We start from the raw sequence: 15,711 nt of genomic DNA, 5'->3' as shown, positions 1-15,711 counted from the left end.
AAGTATAGTGGTCAAATAATACTTATTATATATCTTCTGTGAAAGGCATAGGACCAAAAAACATTCGCCCAATCAAAACGTTCTGGCCGAGCGCTGTGACTGGTCATGTGTACATTTTCAGTCAACGTATTTTGCATACCACTGCGCACCCTGTTCACACAGACATCATACGTCATCAGCGCACTCACGTCCGCTGTGTCAATGTAGGGAGAATGACGGACAATCAGCAACAATCAAACTTCCCTGCGGAACTGACAACAAGTAAATCTACAAAACTAAAGTCAGTTTTTGAAAAAGCAGTGACGAAAAAACGTCTGGATCATGAAAGAGGAAAAACTCGAATTAACATCGGTTCAGCTTTTACACGATGGAGACAGCTCCGGCAGGCAAAGGGTCTGAAAGACGATACCATGGTTGCTCTCTTTCTTTTGGACAGGTATGTACATGCTTCGAGAAGAATTTAATAGATTTAGTTTGTAATTCGTTATGTGGATTTATGAAATACTTTGGTCGGCGAATGGGTGGGATTATAATTTCAGCGCTAGCAGGCTAAAGTTAGCACCTTTCCAAATCAACCACCCCACCTTTAATTGAAACAGCAAGCACTCCAGCACATAGGATAAAGCATGTCGGCCAAGGTCACGTAGATACGCTGAAACTAAAGCAGTTTCTTCAGGGAGTGTTTAACATGCTCTGGCCATAAGAAGAGGCTGATGTTGTACATACAGTACAGGTATAATGAGAGAACCAGCCATGGACACACCAGTTGTGAGTTTGTGTAAAGATGAGGCAGTATGGCATTGTATGACTCTCATCACTGGTGCATCCGTCTTGTGTACACAATTACACATAGACATAATTGTTCTATTTTTATCATCTCGTTGTCTACAGTCTGAATGCAAACACACATAAATGTGGTTTTGTGTATGCACATACTGTATATTCACAACAGTCACAAGGGCAAATTTTATTTGCTTCTGCACTGCCATTATGGGCATCTTGTTAGATGTGCAGGCACAGAAAATTCATTAAATCTCCATTTGGTTTTGCGTTTTTTCCTTTAAAAAAGTCTGTTTGAAGATTGCTCTGTAGGAGATGAAACTGCGGTGCTGCTGATTATAAGAGATATACGGTGACCCCAAAATGTCTTGAAAAACTTAAGCCACACATGCTTTGTCATTTGAATAAGAAAGCTCTATCATTATCATTGTTTGAGGTTGACACTTGCTTTAATGTTTTATTGTGTAGTCCAATAATACTCATAAGCACAGTTTTAAGTGTCAAAAATACTATTGGGGTCACTGCCATAGAGAAATATGTAAAATATATTCAAATTACTTATATTGCATTGCTTAAATTCATAAACTTCATAAAGCTTTTTAGTTATTATTGGTAGATGTTTATATTCCGAATGACTTGGTTAATAAATTTAAGGTTTAAATATAATATTATGGTTTAAATACTGTGTAGGCTATAATGTTTAGTATTTATAAAATAGCTAATCACAAGGCAAAAAGACATTTCAAAGACATGTGTATGAATTATCCTATCATCTATTGAAGGAAAAAGTACAGCATGTGATCAATTGCTATAGTCCCAAAGCTGCATTTTAACCAAAAGTGTGGGGTATTTGAGTTGTCTGAATGTTTGTCATTATGTCTGAGTTGTTTGTCATAGAGCAATAAAACCTTCACCTACAATTGTCCATCTGTTGACATCTGTCCACCATCTATGAACTTTAAGACTGGATAGTTCACCCAAAATGAATTACTGAATTACTTCCCCTCAAGTTATTCCAAACCTGTATACATTTCTTTGTTTGGTTAAACACAAAGAAAGATATTTGGAAGAATGTTAGCAACTGACATTTCTGGGGCACCATTGACTACTATAGTAGAAATAATTATTCTCAAATTTTGTGTTCTGTTGAACACAAAAGAAAATATTTTGAAGAACTTAGGAAAACAAACAGTTCTGAAGCACCTATACGACCATTGTAGGAGTAGTAGTGAATGGTGGCCAAGAACTGTTGGTTACGAGCATTCTTTCAAGTATCTTACTCTGTGTTCATCAGAACAAAGAAATGTGTGAACGGTCCCTTTAACTTAAACTATGTATATGAACAAAACTGAAACAGGAAGTGCTTCTGAACCAATGTTGTTCACGTCCTGTAAAATGGTCTTTATATACAGAGACTATACAGTATCTCTACAATAAATTATTTATGGATTCAGTTTCCAGCTGCAAATTAGCTATAATTAAAATGTCTGGGTGCTTGTATTTTACCACAAAATTGTGGCTGCTAAGGATTTGTAACAGTCAGCAAATTCCACTCAGAGCTGTCATGAAGTCATGAACCAGTAGTTTACTTTACAAATCAAATAATGCAGCTCAGCACCGCATCTTATAAACAGAAGTGGCAGCTCATTAGGATATGTGTCACAATGCTGCTATTTTTAAACAGATAGGCCTTAATTGGGTGTGTGAAATGTTTTTTTTTTCTCCAGCCATATTCAGATTCTCTTTCTACTGTATATGGACAAGTCAGTATTAAAATGAAAACAAAAACACCTGATCTAAATTAAATTGTTTTGTTTTGTTTTTGTTTTATTGCAGTCTTTACATTTGTTCTGGTTGAATCAATAACAATTAAGCCACGTTCTCTGACTGTTGATCCAAAAACGGCTTATATGGTAGAAAAGCGTTTTTCGGTAAATATAGAGGAGTGCTCTGAACCCTTAACGGCTTTAGGTCTCTACAATAAAGCAACCGTGATAAAGATAATAGCAGGGGTCAGTAGATGTACTGTATGTTCAGAGTGGAGTCCCTTCTTTTCCTGAGCTGTCAGCCGGTGGAGGAGGAAGACTGAACAGGATGGGAGCTTCTCGTAGCTATGGCAACGTATGCCCGTCCAATCATTAAGCCCATGCTATAGTTGCTGGGGAGACATTCTCCCACAGACAGAATGTGTCTGCCCGAAGATCTGGATGAGATCATGGTTTAATCTACTGCATTAACCCAATGGAACCCCAGATAGAAAATATCTGTCACCTGCAATGATGTTAAACACATGATTTGCATTTATTCATTAAGTTGAGTCTTATAATTGTAGAATTGGCTTTTGTTCGAGCAAAACCCAGCTTGTAGACTGAAAAAGCATAGGTTTAAAGAATTTATTTCAGAGAGGTCAAAATCTTGGATTGGAGGAATTAAATCATGTACCGTAAGCATTGTTAGATATTTTTCAGACAAACTACTATGTACTAAGACACATCTTGGAGAGAGATAGACAAAACAGGCTAAAACATTGTAGACGGTTATATCTGACATACGCGCCTGGCCCAAGGTTAACTTTCGGTCTGTGTTTGGTCATCAGTCTGGCTATATAACAATTTATTTTGAGGAATATTCTTTTATATTAATATTGTATTGGATATTAGTTGTACAGTTACTAAATTAAATTAAAACTACTCAACAGTTATTGATTCTTTGCAGACGTCTACCGGAAGTTACGTTTGGGCCACATAACGTTTGTTTATGTTGTTGCTGCTGAAACCGTCTATATCTTTCTGTTGAAATCAGTATTAAGAGGTTAAAGAGGAAGAAAAACTGTATAACAGAGTTTGTCAAATGCTAAAGAATTTTTTAACAAAGCATCATTTTTGCTCTATTAACATGTTTGCATTACAGGTGCACCAGTGGCCCTCTTGAAGTGTGTTTGAGAATGTAATACTGTAGCAGTGGTTATGGTAATCTGGTTGATGCATTGTTAAAACATCATTTCAAATCAATATTGTCTTTATATATTTCTTCCCATTTTTAAACATGTTACATTATGCAGCAGATAGCAAAAAAAGTATCATTAGTGCACCTTCAGCTGAACTCTTAATGAATCTTAAACCTCTGATTTATTTCATTGTTACCAACACATGCAACTTGTCATTGTTGTCATTCTCCTGATTTCTTGCTATTACTCTCCGACGATCCGACAGACTCCACAAAAGACCATCTGGTTGCTCAGTGGAGGGCTGTTCAGGGCCCTGAGGGGACTAATCACTTCCTCTTCTCTCACTGCACACTTATTCCATCTTTCACTCAGTCAAAACAGCACATTAATTACAGTTGATGAGTTTTCCATTAACACCATGAAGAGAAAGAGTAGCGTCACGGTAGGTAGAGAGGGGCACAGACAGGTGTAGAGAGAAAGAAGAGGGGACCACTGTTGTGTGTGTGTGGAGCCAAAGCCTCCGCTCAAGCCATTCAGATGAACTGGAGAGTAGATCACGATACTCGTTATCTTGTGATTTTCTGGGCAAGATGATAAATGGATGAATTTTCTATTTTGTTTTAAAGTGATATGCTGCTTCAGAAATCGCATACTATGACAGTACGTACTGATTTAAATTAAGTACCTACCTATCTACCGTTAAAACAGATAGATACAGATATCTATAAATAGGTTTCAGACGTACTGCATCCGCCATGTTTTATTGTCATGTGACCCGTATGCTCTTTGACCTATGTCGTATTAACATCAACCTGTACCTAGGCATCGGTACAAACATAATTTAATCACGAGAAATTCATTAATCTGTACTTACATTTAAAAAACGGACCACTTTGAAGTTTTCAGCTATTTTTATTTGATTAACTTTTGAAATTTGACCGTTGCTCAGCTCCTGTGGCATCATGGGATAGAGAAGTGTCCATCCGATACACATTCACAAATCTCGGCGGAAGCAGTAGACCTCCGTGTATTTCTCGCCTACTGTTTTGTGCATACTGAGGTTTCGGACATACTGTACATTCATGACCCATACTCCTACTATATAGTATGGAAGTAGTCTATTTCGGACGCAGGGTTAGTTTACCCAAAAATAAAAATGATGTCATCATTTTCTCAACCCTTTGTCATTTCAAACCTGTATGAAGGTTTGAAGAATGTTCGTAACCGGCACTCATATACTTGCATTGGTTTTGTGTCTATACAAAAGAAGTGAATGGGTGCCAGCGCTGTTCGGTTACCAACTTTCTTCAAAATATCTTCTTTGTGTTGTGCGAAAGAAAAAAAGAAAGAAAGTCATAAAGGTTTGAAAAGACACGAGGGTGAGTAAATGATGACAGGTAAACTATCACTTTAAGACTAAATTGAAAATTCAAACCCACAAAATCCCATTTAAACATGAAAGTAAACAGAAAGTTGACAAATGAAGAACAAAGAAAAGTAATGATGGAAAATTAAGTAGATATTTAACTTTTTGTTCTTTAGTATTATTTTCTTTTTATATAACAGAAATACTGTACATGGTCATAGACTGCAGTATATGTTTCATTTTTAATATATCTGCAAAGTCTACTTATACTATAATATTTCAGCTTTGGGATGTGGATAATAATAGCGCATTCTGACTTTTGGCTTGGAGACCTGGCTGAGTCACCGTGTCAAAGAAAGTGGCAGAAAGTTTCAAATAGAGACGTTTTACTATCTCTATTAGCTAGCTCACAAAGAATTGAGGAAAAAAGACGATAAATGTAATTGTACCCCTTGCTGAGACAGAAAGAGAATCTTTAAAGAAAGGGGCTGAGGACAAAGTAAAGGAATACTAAAGATGGGGTAGTGAGTAGGGCTATATTGAGGGGTGTTAAGGTTTTGGGAAGTTGGGAAGAGAATTTTAATTGCATCTTTTGGCTTCTGATAAAAAACATAATCAGCCAACCTCCCGCTGGTCCCTAATCACTTCTGTTTTAATGACCTCAGTAGTGAGCAGCAAATGCCTCCACACTCAAAGAAAGAGCGAGAGGCTCATATACAGCTTCTGTGTAACTCTCTGAACCAGCTTCAAACGGGAAGGAGTGGCAGGTTTGCTGGAGGAGTTGGACATTATTGGAGGGCAGTGGTGGAGTAGGTGGGTGAAAGTGAGGTAGCTGTCAGCTGCAAGCGAAAATAGATGGAAAATGGCGTGAAATAATTCATGGCATATTTACTGAATTCAAGTTTTTTTTTCCCTATATCACAAAGTGTATTCCAATGCTTGCTTGGCTGTGTGTGGGGAGCTGGGGGTGTTGTTCATGTTTTATTATTATATTTTATGGTTTCAAGTAGTCTTGCTTGTTTAGGTCATAATATGAAAGTTTTATGTTTATTGACATTGTTTTGGAATCTTTAGCCTTTAATTTTGATCTAATGTCTATTGTGGCCAGACACGTCTCTTTGGTAATAGCTTCTTGAATTTTGTACATTTATTTCTATTTGTAAACAGATTTTGAAAGAACTGGATAGTGAACTGTTAAAGTATTGCACAGTTTTGTTGAAGCTGCCATATTGTAGGGCTAAATGTGCTCCCCATGTGGTCCCAATGTTAGAAAGCGTACAGTGGTTTACAGCAAGCCATCAAATCCCTTAGTGAATTTTCACCAGCCCAAACCGACACACCCTACCCCAGAACAGGCTTGTGGTGAACTTGAAGAAATGCTACAGCAAGTTTCTTGAACTGTTATTAGTTATATTGAGAAGGCATGTTTTCATGGCATGATGATATTCTTTACATGTTACCGTAAAGTGACAGCAACACAAATAAGCAGTCTCTCACCTCAGGCAGTTTGTATGGGACCCTGCTGTCTCTAGGGCAACCACGGAAGGTTTAGGTTTCCTATGGCAACTGTGTTGGGAGGGACATCCCCTTTCAATCTCTCAGCCAATGAGCGGTCGTTTTGAGAACCTTTTATCAGGACAGAAATGTTTTTTATTTATTACTCGACCGGTCCAAAAACCATTTCTTAAAACCAATCCGTTTCAGTCAATCACAAAACCATTTACTTAATTATATTTTTGCTGACATTTTTGTTTTGCTCCTTTAGAGATGGGGAGGTGTGTAACTTTAAAGTTGTGCTTCAGGAAACATTTTACACAACAAAGCATCTGCATTTTTTTGCTGTGTGTAATTTTTTAGTGGATCTATTGACAGAAATGCAACGTAATATACATAACTATGTCTTCATAAGGTCACCTTACCTACACAAGATAAAGACTTTACATAATGAAGCATTATGTTTTTATTACCTTAGAATGAGCTATTTCTATCTACATACACCATGGGTCCCCTTACATGGAATTCACCATGTTGTTTCTACAGTAGCCCTCAACGGACAAACTACTCTACAGATCACGTTTCGTAAATACGTTATCTCCTTTGGTAAAGAAGCGAAAAAACGATGACATCTTAGCGCTGTGTCAGCCACAGTAGTGCTTCGAAAGGGAGGGGTGAGGGATGATGTGAGCCGTTGGTTGCAATTTGCAACCTCACCGCTAGATGCCATTAAATTTCATACACTGGATCTTTAATGTTGTTTATCTAGCTTTAAATATTTTTTAACTTGCATGAAACTATGGGGGATATTTACCCAATCCCTAATATTTAAATTAGTGGATGTCCAATTGGATTTTTGAATTGCTACATTTAGTCCCTTCGCATGATTGTACACATATCAAGAAGGACTCATGCGTCTGAAAATGCGGTGTTATAGCACAATCCAAAAAATTCACGAGAACTTAATTGTGTGGCCTTTCAGCGACTTTTCAGGGACCAGCAGTGACCCGTTCATCTTTCTCAAGAGCCTCTCATAAACTGATCATACTGAGTATTGAAGCGCTTCATCTTCTTCATCATTCCAGTGGAGCTCAGGATTATTACTCTGCTGTCAGGGACACAGAAAGCAGCCACAGCTACAGAACAAAGTGTGTGCCCTCTGGGTCTCCGTTCATGCGGTCTGTCCCTTTTAGCCCCTGCTGTCTGTCTGAACACAGTTCAGCACTCGTGTTGTTTCACTGCAGAGCTGTCAGTCTAAAAAACTCTACCAACTACAGCACAGTCAGGATAATGAGTTCTAGTTTCACCAAACAGCAACTATTCACTGGCATTCAGAACAGTTTGTGCTCGAAATGGGGATAATTGGCAGTGTTGGGAAATACAAATATCTGCTTTTTTTAATAGCAACTTTATTTTTCAGTTGCATGATAATAGCTGTTCATTTTAAAGTTTCTTTGTTTTGATTATTTAGCAGTGTAGTGTGAAAAAACACTGCAGTTTATTATTTTTGTTCCATTGTATTGTGCATGCAGCAGCTTTACGGCTAATAATTTATATACTCTTCTGAAATCTGTCTCATAACAGTATATGTATATGTGATTCAGACTTACAATGTAGCATTGTAAGTCTGAATCATTCTCTTGAATTGTGAATGAGTCCTGTGTGGCTTTGTGTTTGTGAGATAATAATAGTTTATGCTGCGTTGCTATGTTTTGTCACTTCTTTAGGAACATTAAATTCTACAGTAAGTGATGAAATTTAAAGTGATTCAATTTTAAACTATATCATGGAATATTGATAAATATTTAACAAAGATTTGACGCTGATTTAACGCTGTTTCATGCATTCTGATTTCTTTACAATGTTAAACGTGCTGGCTTCTCATGCTTAACATGGTCAACTTGTCAAAAAATGAGTTGGTACATAGTATTTCTGTGCTCGATACACTCCCCCAAGGTTCGTATAGGTTTCGAAAAGTTTTTTTTGAACATGAAAAACTGTTACGTAACAACTTTTCTTAGTCCCTTATTGGGCAATTCTCCTGGAAAAGCATGCAAGGCGAGGCGAAAGAAAGAAATAGCCTGCCCACACGTCAAACGACAAGCTATAGGAAGACCCGCTTACCATCAAGATTGGCTGCGCTGCATCAAGATTGGCTGCACTGCAGGCCTGCAGCTGCAGCTCTTTACTCTTGCGACAGTGAGAGAAGTTAAGGTGTGTTTGTTTGTTCACGGCATTTCAGTGATGGATGTTATAAACGGTGGATATAACGCTGGATTTGCAGATCGTTTGAAACTGATATATGGCGTGGTCCATGCGCTAAAAGATGCCGGACATGAACCACACGCGGTAAGTGAAACTAAGTCATATGTCTGTGTTTTGTTGGCAATCGGCGTTCAACCGGACCTTTAAAATTAATAAAATATGAGTATTGTGCAATTTACTTTTTAAATGTCCAGTGTATGAAATTTAGCGGCATCTAGCAGTGTGGTTGCGAACTCCACCCCTCCCTTTCGAAGCACTACGGTGGCTGATACAGACAGAGATGTTGTCACATTTTCACTTCTTTGCTGAAGGAGATAAGGAACGTATTTATGAAACGCGCTCTGTAGTGCAGTTTGTCCATTTAGGGCTACTGTAGAAACAACGTGACAAATTCCATGTAAAGGGACCTGCGGTTTATGTAGATATAAATAGCTCATTCTAAGCTAATAAAAACATAACGCTTCACTATGTAAGGTCTTTATACACCTCTGAAGACATAGTTTATTATATTGCATTTCTGTCAATAGATCCTACAAAAAATTACACAGTGGACCTTTAATGTAGCTTCACTTCGAACTTCTATTTATTTTATAGCATTTTTGTCACAGTACTGCAGTTTTGCAGTACTACCGTATTGGTTTTCAGTATTAGAGGTTTAGTCTTGAGGTAAAATGTTAATATTCTCTGTCTCTGTTGGTTATTTGAACTTAAAATATTTTTTCCCATTAAGCTTCAAATGTCAGTGCTCTCCCTTTTATTGCAGGGTTTCAATCCAGTTGGACCATTTGAAGCAACAAACCATTGTGTTGTGGTTGTCTGAAATGTAGCTGCCTGGCACAATGTCTATCACACACATGCACAGCAGGGCTATAATTTCTCTGCACATGTGGTTACACTGCCAAAGACTTCAGAATTCTGTAAAAATCCCAGTTCTGTTGAAGCCGCTGCCACAAGATCTCTTACCAGTGCTAATGTCTGCAGACAACACAAGACTATTCTGCTTAATTTTTTGGTCTATTTTATCATGTTTAAGGGTTCTCTCTTCACAGATTCCTTCTGAGATTCAGTTATTTGTGCTATTTTTGTATTGTAGGTCATCAGGTTATAGAATCCAGAAAAATAAACAGAGAAACAGAGGAAACCTGCTATACTTTAGCTCGTGGAAAATATTCTTATCACTTTGGTGCTCTTGCTGTTTTAAGATTTTAGTTGTTATAGAATTATCATCAGTACCACTGGAACACATTTTATAATACAAAACATAGAGGAAACCTGGGGTCGCCAAGTAACTCTGTATCTAATGGTTTGAGTTTAATATCTCAGTAAATGGTAAATTAACTGTATTTTTCCTGGACAATGGGAGTTTTCAATGGCTTTAAAGACACTTTTGTTTAAAATCCTTGTGGCCTGCATTACAAGACAACCTAAATGACTCTCACATGACTTATGAGGGTACAGTACGTGACTTTAAAATAATAATGATTTACAGTGACACATTTTGCAAAAGGCAATCATTGCCAAATCTGCCAGCCAATAACAGCTGTCAGTACAAGGATGATGGATGCCGTCGGCTGTGAGACTGTGTGTGTGTGTGCGTGTGTGTGTGCGTGTGTGTGTGCGTGTGTGTGTGTGTGTGTGTGTGTGTGTGTGTGTGTGTGTGTGTGTGTGTGCGTGTGCGTGCGTGTTTGCGTGCATATGTGTGAGATGGAGCAACAGTAAGCCATGTTGGAAGCCAAGGTAAGCCAAGGAAGATTCTTCAGCATGCATGTGATCTTCAGCACTGATGTGGTAACACGGTCATATCTGCATAGAGCTGTATCACATCACACTCTGGGTTCAGTTTGTTAGAGAGTTAGTACTAGCACCTGTCTTCATGAGAGGTTTTAAACCTTTGCTTTTTAAAGTTGTTATCCACATTTGTCATACTATACCTATGGCTTCATTATAAAATCAGTGTATATTTAATTGGTCAAATTTATTATTATTGTGTATACTGTACCTGTTTGCAACAACTTGCATTTTGTGTTTTATTTTATTTTACAGTAGGGTGACATCTTTAGTGTAACCTGTTTTTATTGTCTTGATGCCTTTGTTTTTAAGTCCGTGCTACCCCATGCAAGGCATAACATGTCTTTGGCTTGTAATTATATCGGAGAAACTGTAATGCTGTTGTCTTATTTTTGTCAGATTCTTAGTTAATTTCAATGCAGTAATGTTGACTTCAGTTCTCGCGCCCAGAGAGTCAAAGAGGCAAAATACTAAACTGAGGTCTCTTTCACGTCTTACTCTGACACGAACATATAAAAACAAAATTACGTCAAAATTCCCCTATTAGAGCGTATCCTTGTAAAAGTAATCCGTTCCATCAACATAAACAGTTGGGAAAGCATGCGTCACAGTATTTAGATTAGTATATTGGTAGTCGCTCATAAAGGGGCCGCAGCATGATAAAGATCTCTGTTTATAATGTTCACACAACGGGCCCAAAAACACTCACTGATATTAAAGGAATTGTTTACTCCTCATATGAGTTGTTCCCAATAAAGGAAAATAGTAGCATACAATAATTTAGTTGTTCAAGATATGCTTTAATTATGGTAAAGTCTTGTTTATGTGTGTGAGTTTATGTATAAACAATAATGATTTGTATTAATTTGTGATTAATTTATTAATGCATTAAACAATTAATGCATGTAGTTTTATTGTTTCTTTTTTCTTTCCTCTGGTGCTACCAAATTAGGGGCTGGTGCCACCAACTGTATGACTTTGTAGCACCAGGGCCACCTCTCTAAAATGTTAGTCTAGAGCAGTGGTTCTCAAACTTTTTTGTTGTAAGGCCTTCTTTGTGTTAAGTGCATCGCTTTGCGGCCCCCCATATAAAGACATATAATCTTAAACTTAGAATTTTAATTAAATCAAAAACTTATTCAGTTATACAATGCTGGAACCTCAATTCTTTTGGTTGGTGGTGTCATTTTTCTGATGTTTGATTGCATAAAATCTATGATAAATTTCTATATTTCATAAAATGCTACAAAATCTGTGGCCCCCCTGGATCCATCTTGGGGCCCCCAGTTTGAGAACCACTGGTCTAGAGACTAAATCTTTCAAACAGTCCATGATTGTAAACTCTGATTGCTTCTGCAGCTGTTGTTTATCTCACAACACATCATACATAGCACTTCTACAGTTTTCTCTGCACATTTATCTTGGAGAAAAGTGTTTTATCATCATAAACATACTTGTGTCTCTTGTACTTCCAGTCTGTGGTTGTGACTTGGCACATTCCGGATTCTTCCAGAAGGGTGGCGAGTACATCTGTACAGCAGACTACCAGCGGCTATATGGCACGAAGTGTGACAGCTGTGGGGACTTTATCTCAGGAGAGGTGGTCTCCGCTCTGGGACGCACATATCATCCGCAGTGTTTCGTCTGCAGAGTGTGCAGGTGAGTCCTGTAGACAAACTACTTAAGAAGCATTATGTATTAAAAGTGATGGACCACTGTGTTCTCTCATTGTTGTGTGAATATACACACATGACATTTAATCAGAAATCTTCATTTGTGTCTATTTTGATTTGCGTAATTTATATTATATTCAATTCCAACAAAAACAACTGGCATCCAATTCCAAAGCTAATTTTACTTGCATTCAGCGCTTGGCTCAAGTTGACCTCCTATCTTCTTCCTCAGTCCTCCTCTTCTCTTCCTTTCCCTCCTTCTGTTCTTCTCTCTCTCCTCTCAAGTGTAGAGCTAGAGATCAATACAGGGAAAATAAAGCAGATCTGAGCAGGAATGTAACATGAGTCAAGGCGGAAGAAAGCTGTGGTTCAAGGCTCAAAATATGCAATAATGGCCAGAAAGGAAGCAGAGAAAGGAAGAAGACGTGTAAATTGAGAAGCCGTCGATGCAAGTTCTGAATATTTGCCTCACAGGGAGAAATGGGGAGTTGAAGTTAAGAGGCAGAAGGGAAAAGCACATTCTCTATATACTGCATGCCTGGCCTGTTCTCACACTGACAGGCAAGCAAATGAGATGAACTCTCAAACATCCCTGCAGGGAGATCTGTCTGCCTGACACTAAAACACCATTTTACTGTATGAATCCCATTGCCTTTGGTAGCAAAACGTGGAAAATGTGATATTTTGGTACATTTACTGCTTTATTATAGCTGGCTGCTTGCGTTACTTAGCCTTTTCTCTCTCTTACTATGCTTGGCGTGCTTTTTTTAGTCTTGCCTGAGCCTGTGAAGAACGTTTCACAGGGTTGTAGTGAATTTGCCGGTGAGCTGTGAGTATAGCCGCTAATAAGTAATGCTTTCTGTGCGTTTTTGGCGGTGTTCAGATCTACAGGAAATTAGTTCCCCTCCTCTTGTACCCCATTAGCTCACAGAGAGAGAATTGCCTCCTGAAGAATGGATGTAGGAAGGAGAAAGCATTTTTTTTTAGCAGAACTGGGATGGCTTTGGGCTGCATTGCCAGTTGGGCAACCGAAGGGCCCAGTGGAAGGATCTTGGCAGGAGTAAAAATGTATCGGTCTGACCAAGAAGTAAACCGTCAACATGATACTATATTGTTACATTTAATATTTAGGCCATCTGTGTGTAAAACAAGCTCTAGTGGGCTATTATCCCAGTAGTGCTGCCAGTGATCATTCAATGTTCTTGAATTACATTCAGCCCCTATGACTGAATAGTTTCCTATTACTCATATTTGTAATGCGTAGACTATTTTGGGCATCTTTAATGGGCCAAAACATAATAAGGCGAGGAGGCAGACCACCCATCTGTATAAGAATAGCAAAGTATGTCAGATGTTGTCCCACCTTACAGGTGAAGCGAAACACTTTTAAGATCTCTTATGGCATTATGACTATGATGACTGTAATGGAAATGGATGTTTACCTTATAGGTAAGTCACATGTTTTTCACCTCAGAATATGTATGCATGGACCACATTTTGTGATTGATGACAGTCACCATTAATGTCAGATTTTGTTCTTCATTTAATATATGCTGTAGAAAAATAACCGTAACCAACTGCTTTTTATTTTTATTTTCTGAACTTTGCCTACTTACCGCTCTTTGGGTATGGGATAAAAACAAAACAAAACAAATAAAATAATGAACAAATAAAAGTATTTGTAATATTGTAATATTTGTAAATATTCTATATTTGTATACTTTTATATATTTTTCACTACAACTTAATGTCGTAAAAATTAAATAAATATAATAAAATAAAGTATTTTTCTATATTTTTATACTTTTTCTATATTTCTCAATACATTCCCAAGTGCCTTGTTTTGATGTTTTTATGAGGTTTTTATTCATTTTAGCAACATTTTGAGAAATAAAGAGAACAAGTGAAATTTTTGTGAAAAAGCAGTATCCATTTAAAACAAAAACGGTACATTTTTAAAGAGCAGGAAAAGCTGACAATGCCGTGCATGTCTGGGGGGAGTGTGCTGTAGCGGTAATGCCAAGGTCACATAGAGAATGCTTGGAAAGACACTCACACGCACTGCATCATGAGCCCACGCGGTTTTCACATACAAATATAGAATGAAGTAGGTTGTGTAAAAGTGGAATCAAATACAGAGAATGAAAATGTAGAAGATGGTAAAAGCTGATCAGAAGATCCCTAGCTCTCTCATCTGAAACGCTGGAGAACTAAAGGAATTATTCCACTTATGTGTCTCACACTGGGCTGTATAAGTGCCTCTGTTGTCTGCCCACCTACCCTGTCATCTTTCACTCTCAATTCAAAAGAAATCTTTGTGTGTGGTCTTAATAGTGGAGGAGGCTGTCGTGCCATTCTCAACATAGTTCAGTGAATAGTTTAATGTGTTGGTGTGTGTTTTTGTAATCTGTGACATACAGTAGCACCGTTTTAGGGTAACCGCAAAGGCACTGTGTGATAATAAACAGGAGAAGACAGTATTTTTAACATAAAAATGACACACTTCACCTTTTCGTTTTAAAATTAGCACTTTCGTTTTCATTTCCGTTACAGTTTAAGATTAAAACTGCACAAATGTTAATAGTATCGGTGCAACAGAGGTCTCTGTTTTATCTCTTTAAAATAGCAGTCTAGTAATCTTGTAAAGTGGCAGAGCTGATGTTCGTCTAAGGGTCATGGTTCACTGTAAATGGATTGTTTTATAATTGCTGCATTAGTAGAGGAACAGTCTACTGTAATAGGATTTGTCTTATTGTATAGAAGCTTCCAGTCAGTCTGATTACTGTGTAGATAAAGCAGCACTGTGAACACATAGGATTTTTGCTAGCTGCCGTCAGACATGTGCAGACACATGCATTTGTCTACAGAAGATAAATGAGAAACTTTTATAAAGAATCTTGTCTTTTTCCATGCACAACATGGGGTTAATGTTGCACATGTCTGGTTAGGGGGTAGTTTTGGTTAGGGGAAGAAATAGTGACTGCTGACCGTTCGGAAAACACCAGCCTAAATTAGACTGGGTTTATGTTAAGAGGGTCTTTCTGGCTGACCATGAATGTATTGCTAGGTGAGCTAGTTAAAAACCCTGTTGTCCTTTCTTAACCCGCATTACTTAAAAGCTCCACTCTGCTTTTAGTAAATCTTTATTTAGAGTAGTTGGTTATCTCCATGCTAATCAATGATCAATGAGGTTTTTATTAGAGATATTGATAAATATGAGTATAATATAAATCAAATAGTTTTGATTGTTGTCTGTCTATCTGTTTGTTTTTCTCTAGGAAACCTTTTCCAATTGGGGACAGAGTGACGTTCAGTGGCAAAGACTGTGTCTGCCAGCATTGCTCTCTTAAGCTGGTTAATAGCAATGAGCCAGTCAAAATCCACGGGCCCAGCCGTAA

At 37.8% G+C, this 15,711-nt stretch overlaps 1 protein-coding gene across 6 annotated transcripts in view; it reads left to right on the top strand.

Annotated features, from left to right (window-relative positions):
* Positions 1 to 15,711, top strand: part of ablim3 (actin binding LIM protein family, member 3) — a 52,501-nt gene that overhangs the window by 12,649 nt on the left and 24,141 nt on the right. For all 6 annotated transcript variants that reach the window (XM_057350222.1, XM_057350224.1, XM_057350223.1 and 3 more), the window contains 2 exons: positions 12,116 to 12,299; positions 15,592 to 15,707. In XM_057350222.1, coding sequence (XP_057206205.1) covers positions 12,116 to 12,299; positions 15,592 to 15,707 — 300 coding nt within the window. The remainder of the gene's footprint in view (positions 1 to 12,115; positions 12,300 to 15,591; positions 15,708 to 15,711) is intronic.

This window comes from Triplophysa rosa, linkage group LG13 (assembly GCF_024868665.1).
Source record: "Triplophysa rosa linkage group LG13, Trosa_1v2, whole genome shotgun sequence".
NCBI lineage: Eukaryota > Metazoa > Chordata > Actinopteri > Cypriniformes > Nemacheilidae > Triplophysa > Triplophysa rosa.
Note: the sequence above shows the minus strand (reverse complement) of the source record. Positions and strands in the feature narration are given on the sequence as shown.